Raw genomic sequence first — 14,843 nt, 5'->3', positions numbered from 1 at the left:
GTTGTTGGGACACCCCTAGGAAAGGGCAGGCTGGTGCACAAGCTGTTACGCCTTCAGGCTATCAGTGTCCTCTCAGGAGCCAGCCAGACCTCCTGTGGTGCAGCACAAGGAACCTCACCCAACAACTGCACCTCCAGTGCACACTGCCCCAGGAAAGATACTGAGCCCCAGCTTCAACTGGAGAGCTCCTCCTCGAGCTCTTGGTTGAGAACATGCAGTTATTTATGTCAGCAAGACCTCTGACATTCCTTAAAATACACATCATGGAAGACCCAAACTCAGCTGATAAATGTCACCCCCCCAGATACACCAACCAGCAGAGCCAAGCCACCCTCTCCCTGGTGTAACAGGGCCCTCCAGCCTCAAAACCTGTTCTAACTGATAAGCAAAACCAGGGACAGGCAGCGAAGGCTTCTCTGAACTACCTGCTCTGCAAACACCCATCTCCCACAGGCTTCTTTCCCAACCTGAAGAGAAGCAAATCTCTCCTGCTGTTAGTATAGAACAGCATTGGTGTGAAAGACAAGTGCCAGGGCTGTGACATTAGCACAGCTCTCTGCTGGGATGACTGCAGTGAAATAGGTCTCACTTCCAGGCACAGAAAAAAGTATTAAGGTCTGGGTAGGATTCATCTTCCCCAATTTTAGCTCAGCAGTACAATGCATCTAGTCCAAGGGAGTCAGCTGGCCTCTTGGAAGAACTCCAGCATCCTCACCCCAATGTAAAACAGATACCTAAAATAGGATCCGCTGGAATTGAGCCACTCACGACTTCTGGGATGCATGTGAATTAACTGGTCAAGCATCCTTTCCTTCCACCTGATGCCCTGAACCTCACAGCTCCTGAGTAACCAGAGGAAAGGAGCTGCGAGCAAGAAGATGCCACGGTAACATCAGACATCCCTCTAGAAGATGCTGCGTGACAACTGCCCAGGGCTGGGGCCTCATGAGCAAAAAGGAAGGACACATGGAGCAGTGTGACCTCAACTCACAATGGGCTGTAGCTGGGCACCTGGAAGCATGAACTGCATCTGCTGAGCGAACATGGCTGCGGCTGTCTTCTGCTGGATCAGGTTGTTGCGGCCGTTTATCTCGAGCTGTGTTTTCAAGTGGGGGGGAGGATGAAGATATTTGCAGTTCTCTCGGGTACACCGGCCCTGGAAAACACAAGGAAACAGCATTTCAGTGCACGTGACACACGGGGAAGGCACACAGGTTTAGTTGTGGGTTGTTGGAGTTACTGCACCAACACAAGCACCTGAGCTGAGGCAGTTTGGTGGCTGCTGTTCTTCTGTGATTCTTCTATAGGCTTAAGTGAAGAGCAACATGACTTCTCCTGAAGTAAGACTAATCCAGTGCTATCAAGCTACACCCAGAAGCTGAGCTTCCTGATGTTATTGTTGTAAAATCCCCGGTCTAACACAAATACCAATGTTTTCAGAAACCAGCGGCAACAGTTCCAGAAACAACACCCAAAATTCCATTTCTTGTGTGGGTTGTTTCCCTCCCTCCCAACACCAGACCTGACATCAGACAGTGAGAAACAAACTGCCTCCAGCACTGCCCTGGCTGCATCACCCCACACTTCCTCACATCTGTGTGAAGTGGCACCATGCAGCTGGCAGGTCCTCAGACTCTACTACAAGGTAAAAACCCTGCATTAATCTGGGAGGAGGAGACTCAGCAGCACTGGGCAGGTTTGGGTCATTCTCCTCATGGCAGCTTTTCCAGGTCCCCCTAAAGCCCTTCCCATCCCCTGGGAGCCACCAAGACCCAGCATCCAGGCTCAAAGCATTCCTGCAGCATCCCACCTCCACCACTGCTGCAGTGCAGCGGGGTGGCCATGGCCATGCAGCTGCTCTGTTCTCAGCTCCAGTCTTCAAGGGATTAACACATCAGCCTTAGAAATCCCTCCTGGTTGACCCTGGCACAAATGCTTTGGGTTGGGAAAACTGTAATTTCTACCAAATTTGGAATAAATGCGTGTGGATGTTTGTGCACTGCAGGAAAGGAGATGAAAAAAAGAGCTATTGGTTTTTACAGGCCCTTCTTCAGCTGGAAAAGGACTGCTATTCCAACTGAGATTCCGCATGTCACGGCCACCAGCCACCCCAGCTTGCTGTGAGGCTTTGTTCTACATTTATAATCAAGGCAGAGTTTGTTTAATTCCAACAGGGGGTTCTGCAAACACGATGTGTTTATTACCAACAAGAAGTGCCCAAAAAGCACGACCTTGGGGCTGCAGAGCTGCGAGCAGAAACCACTGCTGCTGGTGCTGGAGTGCTACTGGTTTCAGGGAGGAGCTGTGTCTGAGGACCTGAGCCCTGTGCAGATGCTGCTGCAGAGCATGTGAAGTGCAGCACGGCTGTTGTCAGCCTGCCAGGGCTCTAGGAAAGCTGAATCACTCCGATGCAAACCCACACCTTCAGCCCAGCTCCTCCTCACCATCATTTTGATCCTGAGCATCATCGACCACTGTTTCACCAGGACAGGTTAGGAGCCACAGCTGAGCTGGGTTGCTCACCAACACCACAGAATGCTCTTCATCTCTCAGACAAGGAATTTTAGGAATCGATGATGTGAACGCAGAGTGTTCCCAGTTCACACATCCAGCTACAAAACAGCTTCCAAGAGGTCTCGCTCTAAAGTGATGGGCACCTCTGGTATCCTCTGAACTCCAGCACTGGTGGGGTGATCCCTTCTACACTTCCACCCACACTTCTCAGTACTCCTCAGCAACACATACGCTCCTCAAGACCAGTTTCAGCTCTGTGCAAGCTGCCAGAAGGACAAAGGACTGCCATTATTCGCTTCTCAGTACCAGCTGCAACACAGCAGGGAAACAACAGGGAACGGGTAGCAAATCTGCTGTGTGAATACTGGGCTGGGGACAAATGAGGACAACTCCGTCTTATATCTGGGTGACCTAGGATGCAATATGGGAACATACAGCAGGAATCAGGCCCCTAAACCTCAGATTGAGCATCTTCACGCTAAAAGGCACAGTTTGGCTGCAGTGACTCGCTGTAGCTCCAGCACAGGGCACAGGACCGTCCCAACCCCTGCAGGGATCAAGCAGAGAGTGTGGTACCCAAAAGCATCATCCCAGCACCTAAGTGGGTCTCTGCATGTGTCAGGACGGGGCACAGTGCTCGGAGCCTGACCTGTGCCAGCACACGGTGTGCTGAGCCTGCTGGGACCAGTGCAGCATCCTGCTGTGAGTAAAGGAGTTTAGTGCTGTTGGTTTAGCCCAAACATTGCCTCCAGGGAAGGCACATTCCCACCCTGCCCCGCGTGGCACGTGAACCTGCAGGCAGGGAATCACCACCCAGCAACAGCCTCTGCTGCTGGCCCTGGTAACACGCTAAATATAGCTGTATTCCTAGCTGCTAGCAAAATGGAAGGAGTCTGAAGGACCATATTCGTCAGCTGCTTTGCCAACTACAGCCAGGAGGGAAAAGCATATGGACAGCGCTTCCCAAGGCTTGAAACATGGCTATTAAAAATAAATCATTAAAGCATTCTATAAGAGTCTCTCCCCCCCATCTTCCCACACACTCCCCACCCTTACAGTAGGCTGCTGGCATGTGATTGACTCTGTGGTGCCAACTCCAGTCATGCTGTGATGGCGCATACTGTAAGTGGCTGGCATCTGACATCAGCTAAGGTGACAGCAGTGCCACAAAGCCAGCTCCTTCCAGTGCAACACTCATGGCACACACTTAAACCCAGTGCATTACACTTAGCTGCTTGGAGTCTGCTGGGTTGCACTGTGTCACCTGCATCCCAACCTGGAGAGATGCGGCTCAGAGCAGGCTGGGTGCTGTGCCAGGCTGGGGTAGCCTGCCCTCAGCATGCTGCACAAGTTCTCTTCTTGCTGCCTGCTGAACAAGGCTCCCAGCACCTACCAAAGTGCACCAGCACTGCTCTTTAATCCTGGACACCCGGAAGAGGTTCCAGAGCAGACACGTTTCTGGTTTCAATGACTGCACTGTGTGTCCTGTCAATCACCAGCAGCTCTCATGTGCAAAGCTTTAAGCTAATGCTGCTTTTCAGACGCTGCAGTAGGCTTGTGCCCCAACTGTGCCGTCTTCTCCACAGCCACTGATGACATGTGCAATGACTGACGGCACAGAGAATTAGAAGAGACCAGGCAGGAAAGGATTTCCATGTTGTGCACAAAGCCAGGCACCAGAGCACAGCTTGCCAACACAACTTCTCCCTGCGTGAAGCAGCAGATTTCCACCCCCCCAGAGGAGCTCATGGGGAGGCACATTCAGAGATGCGCTGGCTCTGCTTACTCAGGGCCTGGCGCTCTCTCTGCTGCCCATCCCCACTCACAGAGGCTCTTCTTTGAACTTCCCACCTCTGGGTCCAAGGAGCCAACCCCTGAGGCGGTGCAGGCAGATGGGAGCTGCTGGAACCAGCCCTGGTATTACTGCGGCCAAGCTCAGCTCCCTGCAGTCACCAGAGAGCTGCTCTGAGTGATGCTCTGAGCTGCAGCAGCAGCATGTCAGCTCTGACCCAGCGCTGTGCAGGCCATCAGGGACATGTCTCTTGTCAGGGTACAGAGGACAAGTCTGACCTGCCTTTACACACAGCCTCAGTGGAAAAACCAGAGCATCCATTGCACGCTCCCAGGGCTACAGTGCTCCAAAGACTGAAAACAGCGACTGGATTTCATGGCTTCAATGAATGTTGGGTCAAACCCTTTCTGAGCAAGCCCAGACTTGATTTTGACTTGAAATGAGGGAACCTTGATGTTATAGAATGGTTTGGGTTGGAAGGCACCTTCAAAGCTCATCCAGTCCATCCCCCTGCAATAAGCAGGGACATCTTCAACCAGACCAGGCTGCCCAGAACCACCTCCAGCCTGGCCTGCAATGTCTCCAGGTTACGCACGATTTCAAATGAAAGCAGGTGACTTTTGGCAGCTACAACAAGAATTTGGGGTCCTTCTGAACCAAGAGCTCAAAGCAAAGCTCAGTGGCACGTGAAATGGAAGTCCCTAGAGCAAACCATCTGCACAGTCCCAGCCTGCCCAGTTGTCTTCCTGCAGCAGTGGGGCAGAACCCTGGGAGGTCAACCAGCAGGTAACAAGTAACTGTACGGGCTTTAAACACAAGTTATATTCCTCTGCAACCTAAAGAGCAGGCAGGTCAATACAGACACCTCAGTCCAGGTAGAGTCTAACTCAGCGTCCACTGAGCTGGATGCAAAAGGAATGGGAAGCAGAGACCAAAATCCCTGGTTCTCGGACACCAGAGCTGCTCCCCAGCCTCCCTGCCTCACGGGGTGACTGCTCTGCAGGGAGCTGGGAGGAAGGACAGGAGGAAGAGAAACGTCAGCATCATTTCTGCTGTGTTCGAGTGCAGCAAGAAGCTGCCCACGGCGAGCTGAGGGACTGCTGAGCCAACACTGCCCTGCTGAGCCAGCAGTGCCCTGCTGAGCCAACACTCGCCTGCACCACCACCTCTGTCAGCCCAGCCAACCCCTCCACAGACACAGACAGGGCTGGAGAGCCTGGCCCCGGTGTGCTGCTGGCTCTGGCTGTGCTGATGCCCTCTCCTCCATCACAGGACTGGAAAGCACGAAGCGGTGTGACACACGGCCACACTGACAGGGCTATGGTCATGTACCTATGCACAGCTGCACAGGTCACCAGCAGCCAGCAGCACAAGCCAGGGACAGGCACAGTTTCACCAGCATATTTAAAGAGCATCCTGAGCACATAACACTGCTTCCCTCACACCAGCAGACGGTTGCGAGCTGCAAGTGCTGGGAACACACAGCTGCACAGTGTGCACAAATCCTGCTGCAGATTCAGGTCCTTTCAAACGGTGTGTATAAACCTGCAAAGCCTTTGGGCAGAGGGCTCTCCAGATCAGATGCACTCTGCTGGCATTCAGAGACGCTTACCTAGGACTCTTTTACAGTCTGCAGCCTCAAATCCTCTCTCCAGCTGGGTTCTGTTACACAGCTCAAGCCAGAGCAGCAGAAAAAACCAAAGCAGAGACAGCAGCGCTCTTACAGCCTCGTCCCCCCCTTTGTGGTATCCTCCTTCCATCAGGATTTCCATTCCAAGCTCTGTTAGACTGTAAGGGTCTTACAGACTCGGACCAGTTATGTTGCTGGGGAAAAGCCCTGTAGCTCCTTCATTATGCTTTTACATCTTGACAGCTCTCTGAAGCTCTGTTCTCCTGCCAAGCTCTCTTCATTCAGGCCAGTGTTATGCTCTGCTATGCTCAATGGAAAACAGGGATTGATTTTTCACATTCTGATTAGTGGAACACATTTTGCTTGCTCCAAGCCCTGGCCAGTCTTTACCAAGTCCAAGAAATACATACTAATAGAGTATGGCACTATCAAAGTATGCTTTTCATGAGCTACAGAGCCACAGAGCAGGAAAACGTGTTTATGTAAGAGATTCCTGCTTGCAATGAGCAGCAATCCCATTCCACAGGAGTGGAACAATGACTTCACCAAGCTCTTTGCTTTTGTACCCACTGATCCATTCTGATCAGGCTGCGTTCTGTGAACCACATCAGTCCGTTACCACCACGGGTTTTGACATGAGGTTAAACCAGCATAGAAATAGCCTCAATTTAGAGCTCTGAACTGATCATTTTCGACGTCTTCCAAGTATTATTCCACTGCTCTCCCAGGTTCAGGAACGTTAAGAGCACAGTAAAACAGGTTTCTTTAATACGGTAACAAACAGAGGCTCTCTCCAAGTGAAATCAGCTTTAGAGACACCCTGGGCATGGCCCTGCTCAAGCAGCTGATCCATAACAGCTCTGAAGGAGGCACCTAGTGCCTGGTAAGGAGCTCACTGCAGAGCATGTCCAGCCCTGGGATCGCTGCCTGCAGCAGAGCAGGACACGAGGCAGGTGGCATCCTGCAGTGTTCGTGCTCCTGTGGGTGAATGTTTCAGTGTGGCTCTATCTGTGAGCAAAGGAATGGGTTCTACGTGGAAGACAGAGGAAAAAACCCAATGCCATGCCTGTGTGTGCCAGCCACAAACCCCTCACGCCAAGCTCTGAGCAATACTGCACAAGCACTGTGTTAAAACCACCCAACCTCCCCCCGAAAACTAACAAAACAAAGCTTGTCATGTCTTCCATCTGCCCCCAGTCCTGCCTCTTGTTGGTTGCTGTTACACCAGCCCAGCTCCCACAGACACCGAGCGGAGTTTCTCCTGTGCCTTAAACTCCTTTTTCACTGCAAATCCCCTAATCCAATTCTGCAACTTTCCTTGCCTGCCTGCCGCTGCCAAGGTCAGCTGGGAAGTGGCTGCTTCTGCCCCTCCTCTGCCTGCAGTGTGTGCTGAACAGGACAACAGCAGCAGGCAAACCGCACGTACACAGGACCCAGCAGAGTACATTAAAGCCCAGGAGAATGAATGTTAAAGCACCATGCTCGTGACTACAAACACTGGACGTGTGGCACCTCCACAGCCCCATCCCTGGGGTTCACACAAGGCAGAAGCAAACAGGGAAGTGCAGGCATTGAGAACTGAGCAGCCAACTCAAACCCTCCCTCCTGCCCTGGACAGGGCAAACCAGGCTCTGAAAACATCAACCCAACAAAAGCAAACTGAAAGTGCAACTTGAAAGCTATTTTAGCACTTGGCAGAATGTACCAATTGTGAGGATCAGCCCCAGTTTTGGTTGTGGTGGTGCTTTGCTCAGAAGGCAGCAGCTTCCTGGGCACAAAGAGATTCCTGGTTTTCAAAAAACAAGTGAAAAAAACCCTTAAGAAATAAATATTAATTCCATCTGGGCTGACAATTCCCAGGGAATCCTCAGTCTGAAAAAAGTAACTGTGCAGGATGTGCTTCAGCCTCAGCTCTGAGGGGCTGCCAGGGGGCAACCAGCCATGCCCTGAGCAGGGAGGGATGGTGCTGGGCTGTGCTGAGCACCCCATGGCCTCCCACCCTCACCCTGGCAACGCCGAGGTGTGTCAGAACAGGACACGATGGCCCCACTCTACGTTACCTTAAGCCACCAAAGGAGGTGAGCGCAGGGGAGGAGGAAGATGCAGCGATACAGGAGAGTGATGCCATCGGTTGCCAGATGTTTGTCAAAGCTCATAGTCTGATGCACAGGATGCTCTGGGGGTGCAGCCCAGCACACAGGGGGGTCCTCAGCTCCTATGTCTCCTCTCCATCCCGTTGTTTGACTCTCTTCACTACATCCCATTCATCTCTTCCTCTTGCACACCAAAGCCCACCCCTCCAACCACCTTCTTCCACAGCGGTGCCTCTTGAGTTCACCAAAGACCAAGCTTTGTCCTCGTGCTCCTGTTCCAGGCACACCTGTGGGCAGGTCTGTGCAGAGCATCCCATCTCCCCTTCGCTCCAGCACTGTGGAGATGCTACCAGGGTACCAGGAACAGGGCTGACTGTGTGCCACCAACTCCATGTGCTCACACTCATCTCCAAGCAAGGTCCCTAAATCTTTCTGGTCTGCGCCAGACCTCAGATTTCACATCCTTGGCAATCAAGAACTTGCCGCTGGCCAAAGCATTAAAGATGTAGATACAAAAAGCACCTTCAAGAGAGCTCTAAGCACAGCAGGCAAGGACCACACATCTCACATAGGCTCTGGCTTCCAAAGAGGGCACGCAGGCCAAGCAAGCTGAATCCCAGCCCTCCATCTAGGAGGCTTGAAGAGAAAGGAAGAAAGGAAAATCCCAACAAAAAGCAAAGCCTGCCTTGCCCTAGGCAAACATTCCACCTCAGGCAGCTCCTGCACTGATGTGCTTCAGCACATGGAAGGCCCAGGCACAGAGGGGATTTTCCTTTGAAACAAACCCCTTCAGAAGTGCTCTTCAAGCAGAGCCTGGCTCTACAAAGCAGATCCGTGCTGGTCTTTGCTACCATCTCGAGCGAGAGGCAGGTGACAGCAGTGCAGTGTGGTGCTGCTGAGCCCATGAGCAGCACAGCAAGCTGCAGCAGCCACGGGACAGGCCTGGTGCCATGGGGTAAGCACCGGGGCTCACGGTGTCAGAGCTGAGGCGCTGCCACCGCTGTGGGCAAGAGGAGAAGCCGGCAGTGGCACAGGTCTGGGCTCACACCGCTCACCGAGACACGGGTAACTGCAGTGCATGTGCCCTGCTCACCAGCACCAGGCAGCAGCCAGCTTAAGGGACACGGAGCCAGATTCTGTGCCAGCATCTGAAATCCTGTTAATTTATGATGGGTTTACTACAACAGCCTCAGCCAGAGCAAAACTTGTACAAGTTGTAGTTACAACACCCATCACAGACCCCTGTGCTACACGTCTGTACCCAGATCCACACTCCCCAAATCACTCAGCCAAAGAAGATCTGTGCTCTTGTCCCTAACTGAGTACCACCAGAGAATAAACCCTTCCCAGCACTTCGCACTGACCTAGAGACCCCAAATTCAGAGTCACTGCTGTGATGTTGTGTGTGTCATGTGTGCAGTTCTGGTGTCCCCAGCATAAGAAGGAGATGGAGCTGTTGGAGCAAGTCCAGAGGAGGCCACGAGGATGATCAGGGGCTGGAGCAGCTCCCATATGGGAGGCAGGCTGAGAACATTGGGGCTGGGTCAGCCTGGAGAAGAGAAACCGAGTGGAGACCTCAGAGCAGCTTCCAGGGTCTGTAAGGGGCTACAAGAAACCTGGAGAGGGGCTTTGGACAAGGGCCTGTAGGGACAGGCCAAGGGGAATGGCTTTAACCTGCCCGAGGGGAGACTGAGATGAGCTCTTAGGCAGAAGCTCTTCCCTGTGAGGGTGCTGAGGAGCTGGCACAGGGTGCCCAGAGAAGCTGTGGCTGCCCCATCCCTGGCAGTGTTCAAGGGCAGGTTGGACACAGGGGCTTGGAGCAAGCTGCTCCAGTGGAAGGTGTCCCTGCCCGTGGCAGGGGTTGGAGATGGAGGAGCTTTAAGGTGCCTTCCAACCCAAACCAGGCTGGGGTTCTATGTACAGGCCAAACACCCCAAAATCTAGCAAGAATAGTCTGTTTTCCCCATTTAATGCCATCAATGGGGATTCACTGATCCAGCATTCTGCAGAAACCATGATTTTGGACACTGAAAGGTTAATTTCATGTAGCTGCTGATTAGATCTGTTCCTTCTCCTGTACCAAAAGCTGTAGGACAGGACACTGAACGGCTGTACAGCCTTACTGGGTGCATGCATTCACCTTCTCCTGTGGGATGCAGCTTTTGCCCTGACCTACATTCTCTGTGAGTGGCACTGGTGGAAGTGCCAGAACAGCAAAGAAAGGAATGTGTCATGTGTGTGCATGCATGTGTCCGTCTGCCTGCCCAGCAGAACAACAGGAATGGAACTTGTCAGGGCTTTTCTTTCATTTGCTTGGCTCTGGGGAGTTTTTAATCACTGCCAGATTCACACACTTGGGGCTGAGAGCACAGGAAAAGAGCTGGGAGAGGTAGAAGCAACTAAAGTATATCCATGTGGACACGGTGCCTTAGCTGGGCTTCCATCACACAAAGCAAACTGATCATGTTCCTGTGGGGTTTTCCTTCCCTTTCCAAACTCCTGCCCTCAGCTTCTGCTCCAAGCTGTTTGTCCTGGTCCCACTCGCTGGGGCAGCACAGTCTGCCCGATGCTCAGCCTTTGTAGACAGGGAGGAATGCCAGGATTAGCTTTAAAAGGCTGTTTTCCATGAGAAAGCAACCTCAACAACGTGACTTCCTGAGACAGGCACCTGCTTCATGCATTTTGCTACTGCCACTGACAGGAGATACCTTCAGACATGGCACAATCCCTTCCTAAAAGGGCAACACCACCACAACCCACCAGATCTTCCACTGCCCTGGTCAGGCACAGCCAGGACAATGCAAACACTCATCTGCTTTTAGGTGAAACGGGCCCATTCTGGGCAAGGAGAGATTTCCTGCTGCAAGGAAGAGTGACCTTTCCCGAGGACAACTGCAGCCAGAGCTGCAAGGAGGCTCCAGTGTCATTAGCAAGTCTGGAATGCAGCAGGATGGGTGCCCAGGGCAGTGAACACGAGACTGAGCAAAAATGTTCTCACTCCAGCAGAGATGGATGGGCTGGTGGAAATCCCTACACAAGCTTCTGTGCAAGTGCCTCCGACACAAAAAGAGAAGGAAAAGGGATGTGTTAACCCCTTTCCTGTGGCTGGGCTGGGCTGCGAAAGGATGCTTCAACCTGAGAGTTAGCACCATCAGAACATCAAAAACTGATTCTCAGCGGTGTTTCTGTCCTAGCTAATGGGAGCTCTATTCCCAGTAAAGACCTCTTCAGATTTTACATTAACGTGGACTCTTCAAAAACCCATGCAGAGAAACACAAAACACTCAAAATCCTCTTAATTCAATCTGCGCTTCATCACACAAGGCCACAGCAGGGGATTTGGGGCTGTGGGAATACAAATGCTCAGATTACCACCCAAACACAGAATAGGACGGTCCCGGCCTGAAGAGTTGTGAGCCAAAACACACCAGCCTTGGTGGTCAAACCCCAGCAACCCCAACCTGCACAGCAGCCACCCCGTGCTGCCCTGGCCTTGCTGCTGTGTGCACTCCTGCCTCTGCAGCGCCAGGAGCAGTGTGAGTGGGATCTGGTGACAGCATCATGCCACAGAGCTGGCAGGGAGGCTGTGCTGGCGCTGCAGGGTACCCTATGCTGATGAAGCTGACAGCGATGGTGGCAGGGGTCCTTGCTGCATCCCTGAGCTTCAGGGCCCTCCCTGAGGGCTGTCTCTCACGGCTCAGTGAAGGTTTCAGACATCCCTGCCCTGCCTTTACCAACCCTGATGGTTCTGCTCCAAGTGCTTGCCTTGCTCCAGCTCCCAGCCTAGCACGCAGGGAGGCTCTACAGGCTGACACAGCAGGGAGCCGGCGCCTGCAGAGAGGGAACCACGATGAGTACTAACTACTTCATGTGCAAGTGCACCAGATGCTCTGAGAAATAACAATCACTGCTGAAGCAACAGGAGAGGAGGAGGGCAAAGACTTCCCAAGCTGCCGTGTTCAGTCACTGCAGACATCACACCTAGTCAGGGACGGAGAGGACAGGAGCTGCAGGAGGGCTCAGGACAGATAAGCCTGGAGGGGAGGAGGAAACAGAGCAGAAAGGAGAAACAGGGCGTTAGGATAAGCTGCAAGTCTTGTGCCACGGGAGCAAGATTTAGGAGGGCTCTTGCAGCAGGAGCATCTTTGATGCCTTACTCTGCAGTGTGTGTTTGGGAAGGAGCAGCATCCTCCAAAGACAACTCTCCGTCTTGGAAATCCGCTGTTCCATGGAACAGGATTCCCTCATGGGGAAGAAAACCCCTCAAACACCACCACCTCTACCCTGTCTGGATGCCTCTCCCAGTGCTTGGAAGTTCACCTACATGCCCAGCTTTCAACCCCCCAATGCCCTGGCTACTCCAGCCCCGCTGCATGGGCTGCAGTGTCCAACCCTGCGAGGTGCTCACCTCCTCCTGGCGCTCGGTACCTGCAGCACCCCAGGGCAGGAACCCCGGGAGCAGAGCCTGAGCATCACACACAGCACAGTGCTGCAGGAGCCAGCAGATGAGCAGAGCAGCTTCACTCGCACGCTGAGCCTCCAGGAGCTGACAGCACAAGGGGAAAGGCCGGTCAGAGGGATTACACACTGAGGTTTTGTTTGCAAACTCAGCCCCTGAGTCCGGGCTCTTTAAGGACCTAATCCCCGTGTGACCGTGCCCAGCACCAGCCGTACCCCTGCGGATAACAGGGACTTAGGGAAGCACCGTCTAATGAGGGCCGTGCTCTTGGGCAGGCTGTAACCACGCTGTGTCAGTGCTGCCCCGGCCTGCTCCTCCAACCCAGGCAGGTACCACACAGCCTCCCTCTGTCTGAGGGCTGGTTTCTCTCCATACACACTCAGAGCTGCTCACTCAAAGCAGACGTAAGGAGACAAATAGCATTAAAGCAGCACAGTTTGGGCTGAAGGATTAAATCCTGCTCAGAACCCGGTGAGGGTTCTGCTGGGCAGAGATGTGATCATCCCTAATCAGCAAAACTCGGCTGATCCCAACACTCCAGTCTCTAGTAGTTGTTTTAGGCCTTTTTCTGACACCAGGGTAGGAGAGACCAGCTAAAGTAAGCACTGTGTTCATGCAGAGTATGTTCATACATTTAGAGGGAGATAAAACTCAGTGCACATCACTTACCAGTCATCCGAGTGGCAATGCTGTGGGATACCATACACATCCTAGGAGTGGCTAAGCTGCTCCTAGCTCCATTCCTGGGACTGTTCACTAGAGCAGAATTTGTTTCCACTATCTAATGGTGCTCTATGTACCCACCTCAGCCAGGGCTGGAGCCAGCAGTGTCCCCAGCACCCCGCAGCAGGAGCACCGAGTGTTTCTCTCTCCTGTATGGGGAGGTTAATACAGAGAGCAGCTTGTTTTGCACATCCACATCCCACTGCTGTGAGAGAAGAGCTTCCCCGTCAGAGCACAGGCTGCCACCTTCCAAACGAGGTCAGCCTCTGACCTCCCCCCACCACCACTGACCTTATTAGCACCGATCATGGTCTAATAATACCCTGCACTGTAAGCAGGCCATCTGCTCTCACACTGCACTGCAAACCCGGGTGAGTGCTCGGGCTGCGCACACTTGCATCCCAGCAACCCAACCGTCCCCTCTCAGGAACAGGCACCGTCTCACAGCTTTAAGCTAAATGATGCAGAAAGGCACCTCCAGCTCCCCGCCTGGAGCTCAGGAACACAGAGAGCAGCACAGGGCATTGCTCAGGTGCTGGCACAGGAGGTGAAAATGCAGAGTTAGAGGTTAAAAATCCATTGCTCCAGCATCACAGCCTCTGCTGGTGGGGACACGGAGCAACCATGTCACTGAAACCCAAACCCAAGGCCAAACACTACCCAGAGAAGCAGAAGTAAAGCACCCAGGCTCCTGAGAGCAGCGGTACTTGTGTGCTATGTATCCTCTAGTGCAGGGACAGCAGAAAGGTTTTACTGTAAGCTGAATCCTTTCATTGCCATTACAGGAGAGGGGCTTCTGTAACAGACAGGTGAGCTTCAGAACTCATCACGGGCTGCGTTAGGTTGAAGAGAGCTTAAAGCTCATCCAGTTCCAACCCCCTGCCATGGACACCTTCCACTAGAGCGGCTTGCTCCAAGCACGGTCCAACCTGGCCATGAACATCATCATCACCATAAATGAATCTAAACTAATTCAGAGGAGCCAGGGTTTGACATGCTTACTCAGTTGGGACATCTGCCTACAACACCCTGAGTCTTGTTACTACAGCAGCTCAGCTTTACTCAGCTTTTAAACACATTCCCTTTGTGCTGCTCCTGCGAGGTCAGAAAGTGCAATTAGGCAGACTGATGTTACACCACTTTGAAGCAGCTTGCATCATCACAGGCTTTGAAAGCTGGTTTCCCAAATCCTTGGCCTTTGCTCTAATCAAAAGGCCACAGTCAGACACGGTGTAAGAGGCTACACGGAACAAGGAAAGGTGTCAGTGCCTGGTTCTCTGCTCTGCTGTTTTATGAACAGCAATAAAACATTAGTAAGTCGTAAGTAGAATTGTTCCTGGATGGGGCAACATCCACCCAAGCGCCTCACAGCATTTAATACCAGCAGAGCAACATTTACAGGGGCAGATCTGCAAAGAGCTCAGCTCCTCACTTGGAAACCCACCCCTGTGTCAGTGCTTTGTGGGCGATGGGCTCTCCACAAAGCCTGCTACGTCCTGCTTGTATCTGTTCTGAAGCTTCAAGCAGCTCACCTGCACGAACGCTGTTACTGCACCCTGCTTCAGGCGGGTGACCAAGAGGCAGAAAGCTGCTGTCAGCAAAGGGATTACCTCGAGCTGATGCTACACTGCT

At 52.8% G+C, this 14,843-nt stretch overlaps 1 protein-coding gene across 18 annotated transcripts in view; it reads right to left on the bottom strand.

Annotated features, from left to right (window-relative positions):
• MBNL3 (muscleblind like splicing regulator 3) overlaps positions 1-14,843 on the bottom strand; it is a 75,947-nt gene that overhangs the window by 23,156 nt on the left and 37,948 nt on the right. For all 18 annotated transcript variants that reach the window (XR_009963632.1, XR_009963633.1, XR_009963634.1 and 15 more), the window contains one exon: positions 992-1,156. Coding sequence is in view for 12 of the 18 variants with exons in the window: in XM_062612764.1 (XP_062468748.1) it covers positions 992-1,156 (165 nt within the window). In the remaining 6 variants the exon portion in view is untranslated. The remainder of the gene's footprint in view (positions 1-991; positions 1,157-14,843) is intronic.

The sequence above is a fragment of the Pezoporus occidentalis genome, unplaced genomic scaffold, assembly GCF_034315485.1.
Source record: "Pezoporus occidentalis ecotype Australia unplaced genomic scaffold, CSIRO_AGI_Poc_V1 ctg161, whole genome shotgun sequence".
Classification (NCBI taxonomy): domain Eukaryota; kingdom Metazoa; phylum Chordata; class Aves; order Psittaciformes; family Psittacidae; genus Pezoporus; species Pezoporus occidentalis.
Note: the sequence above shows the minus strand (reverse complement) of the source record. Positions and strands in the feature narration are given on the sequence as shown.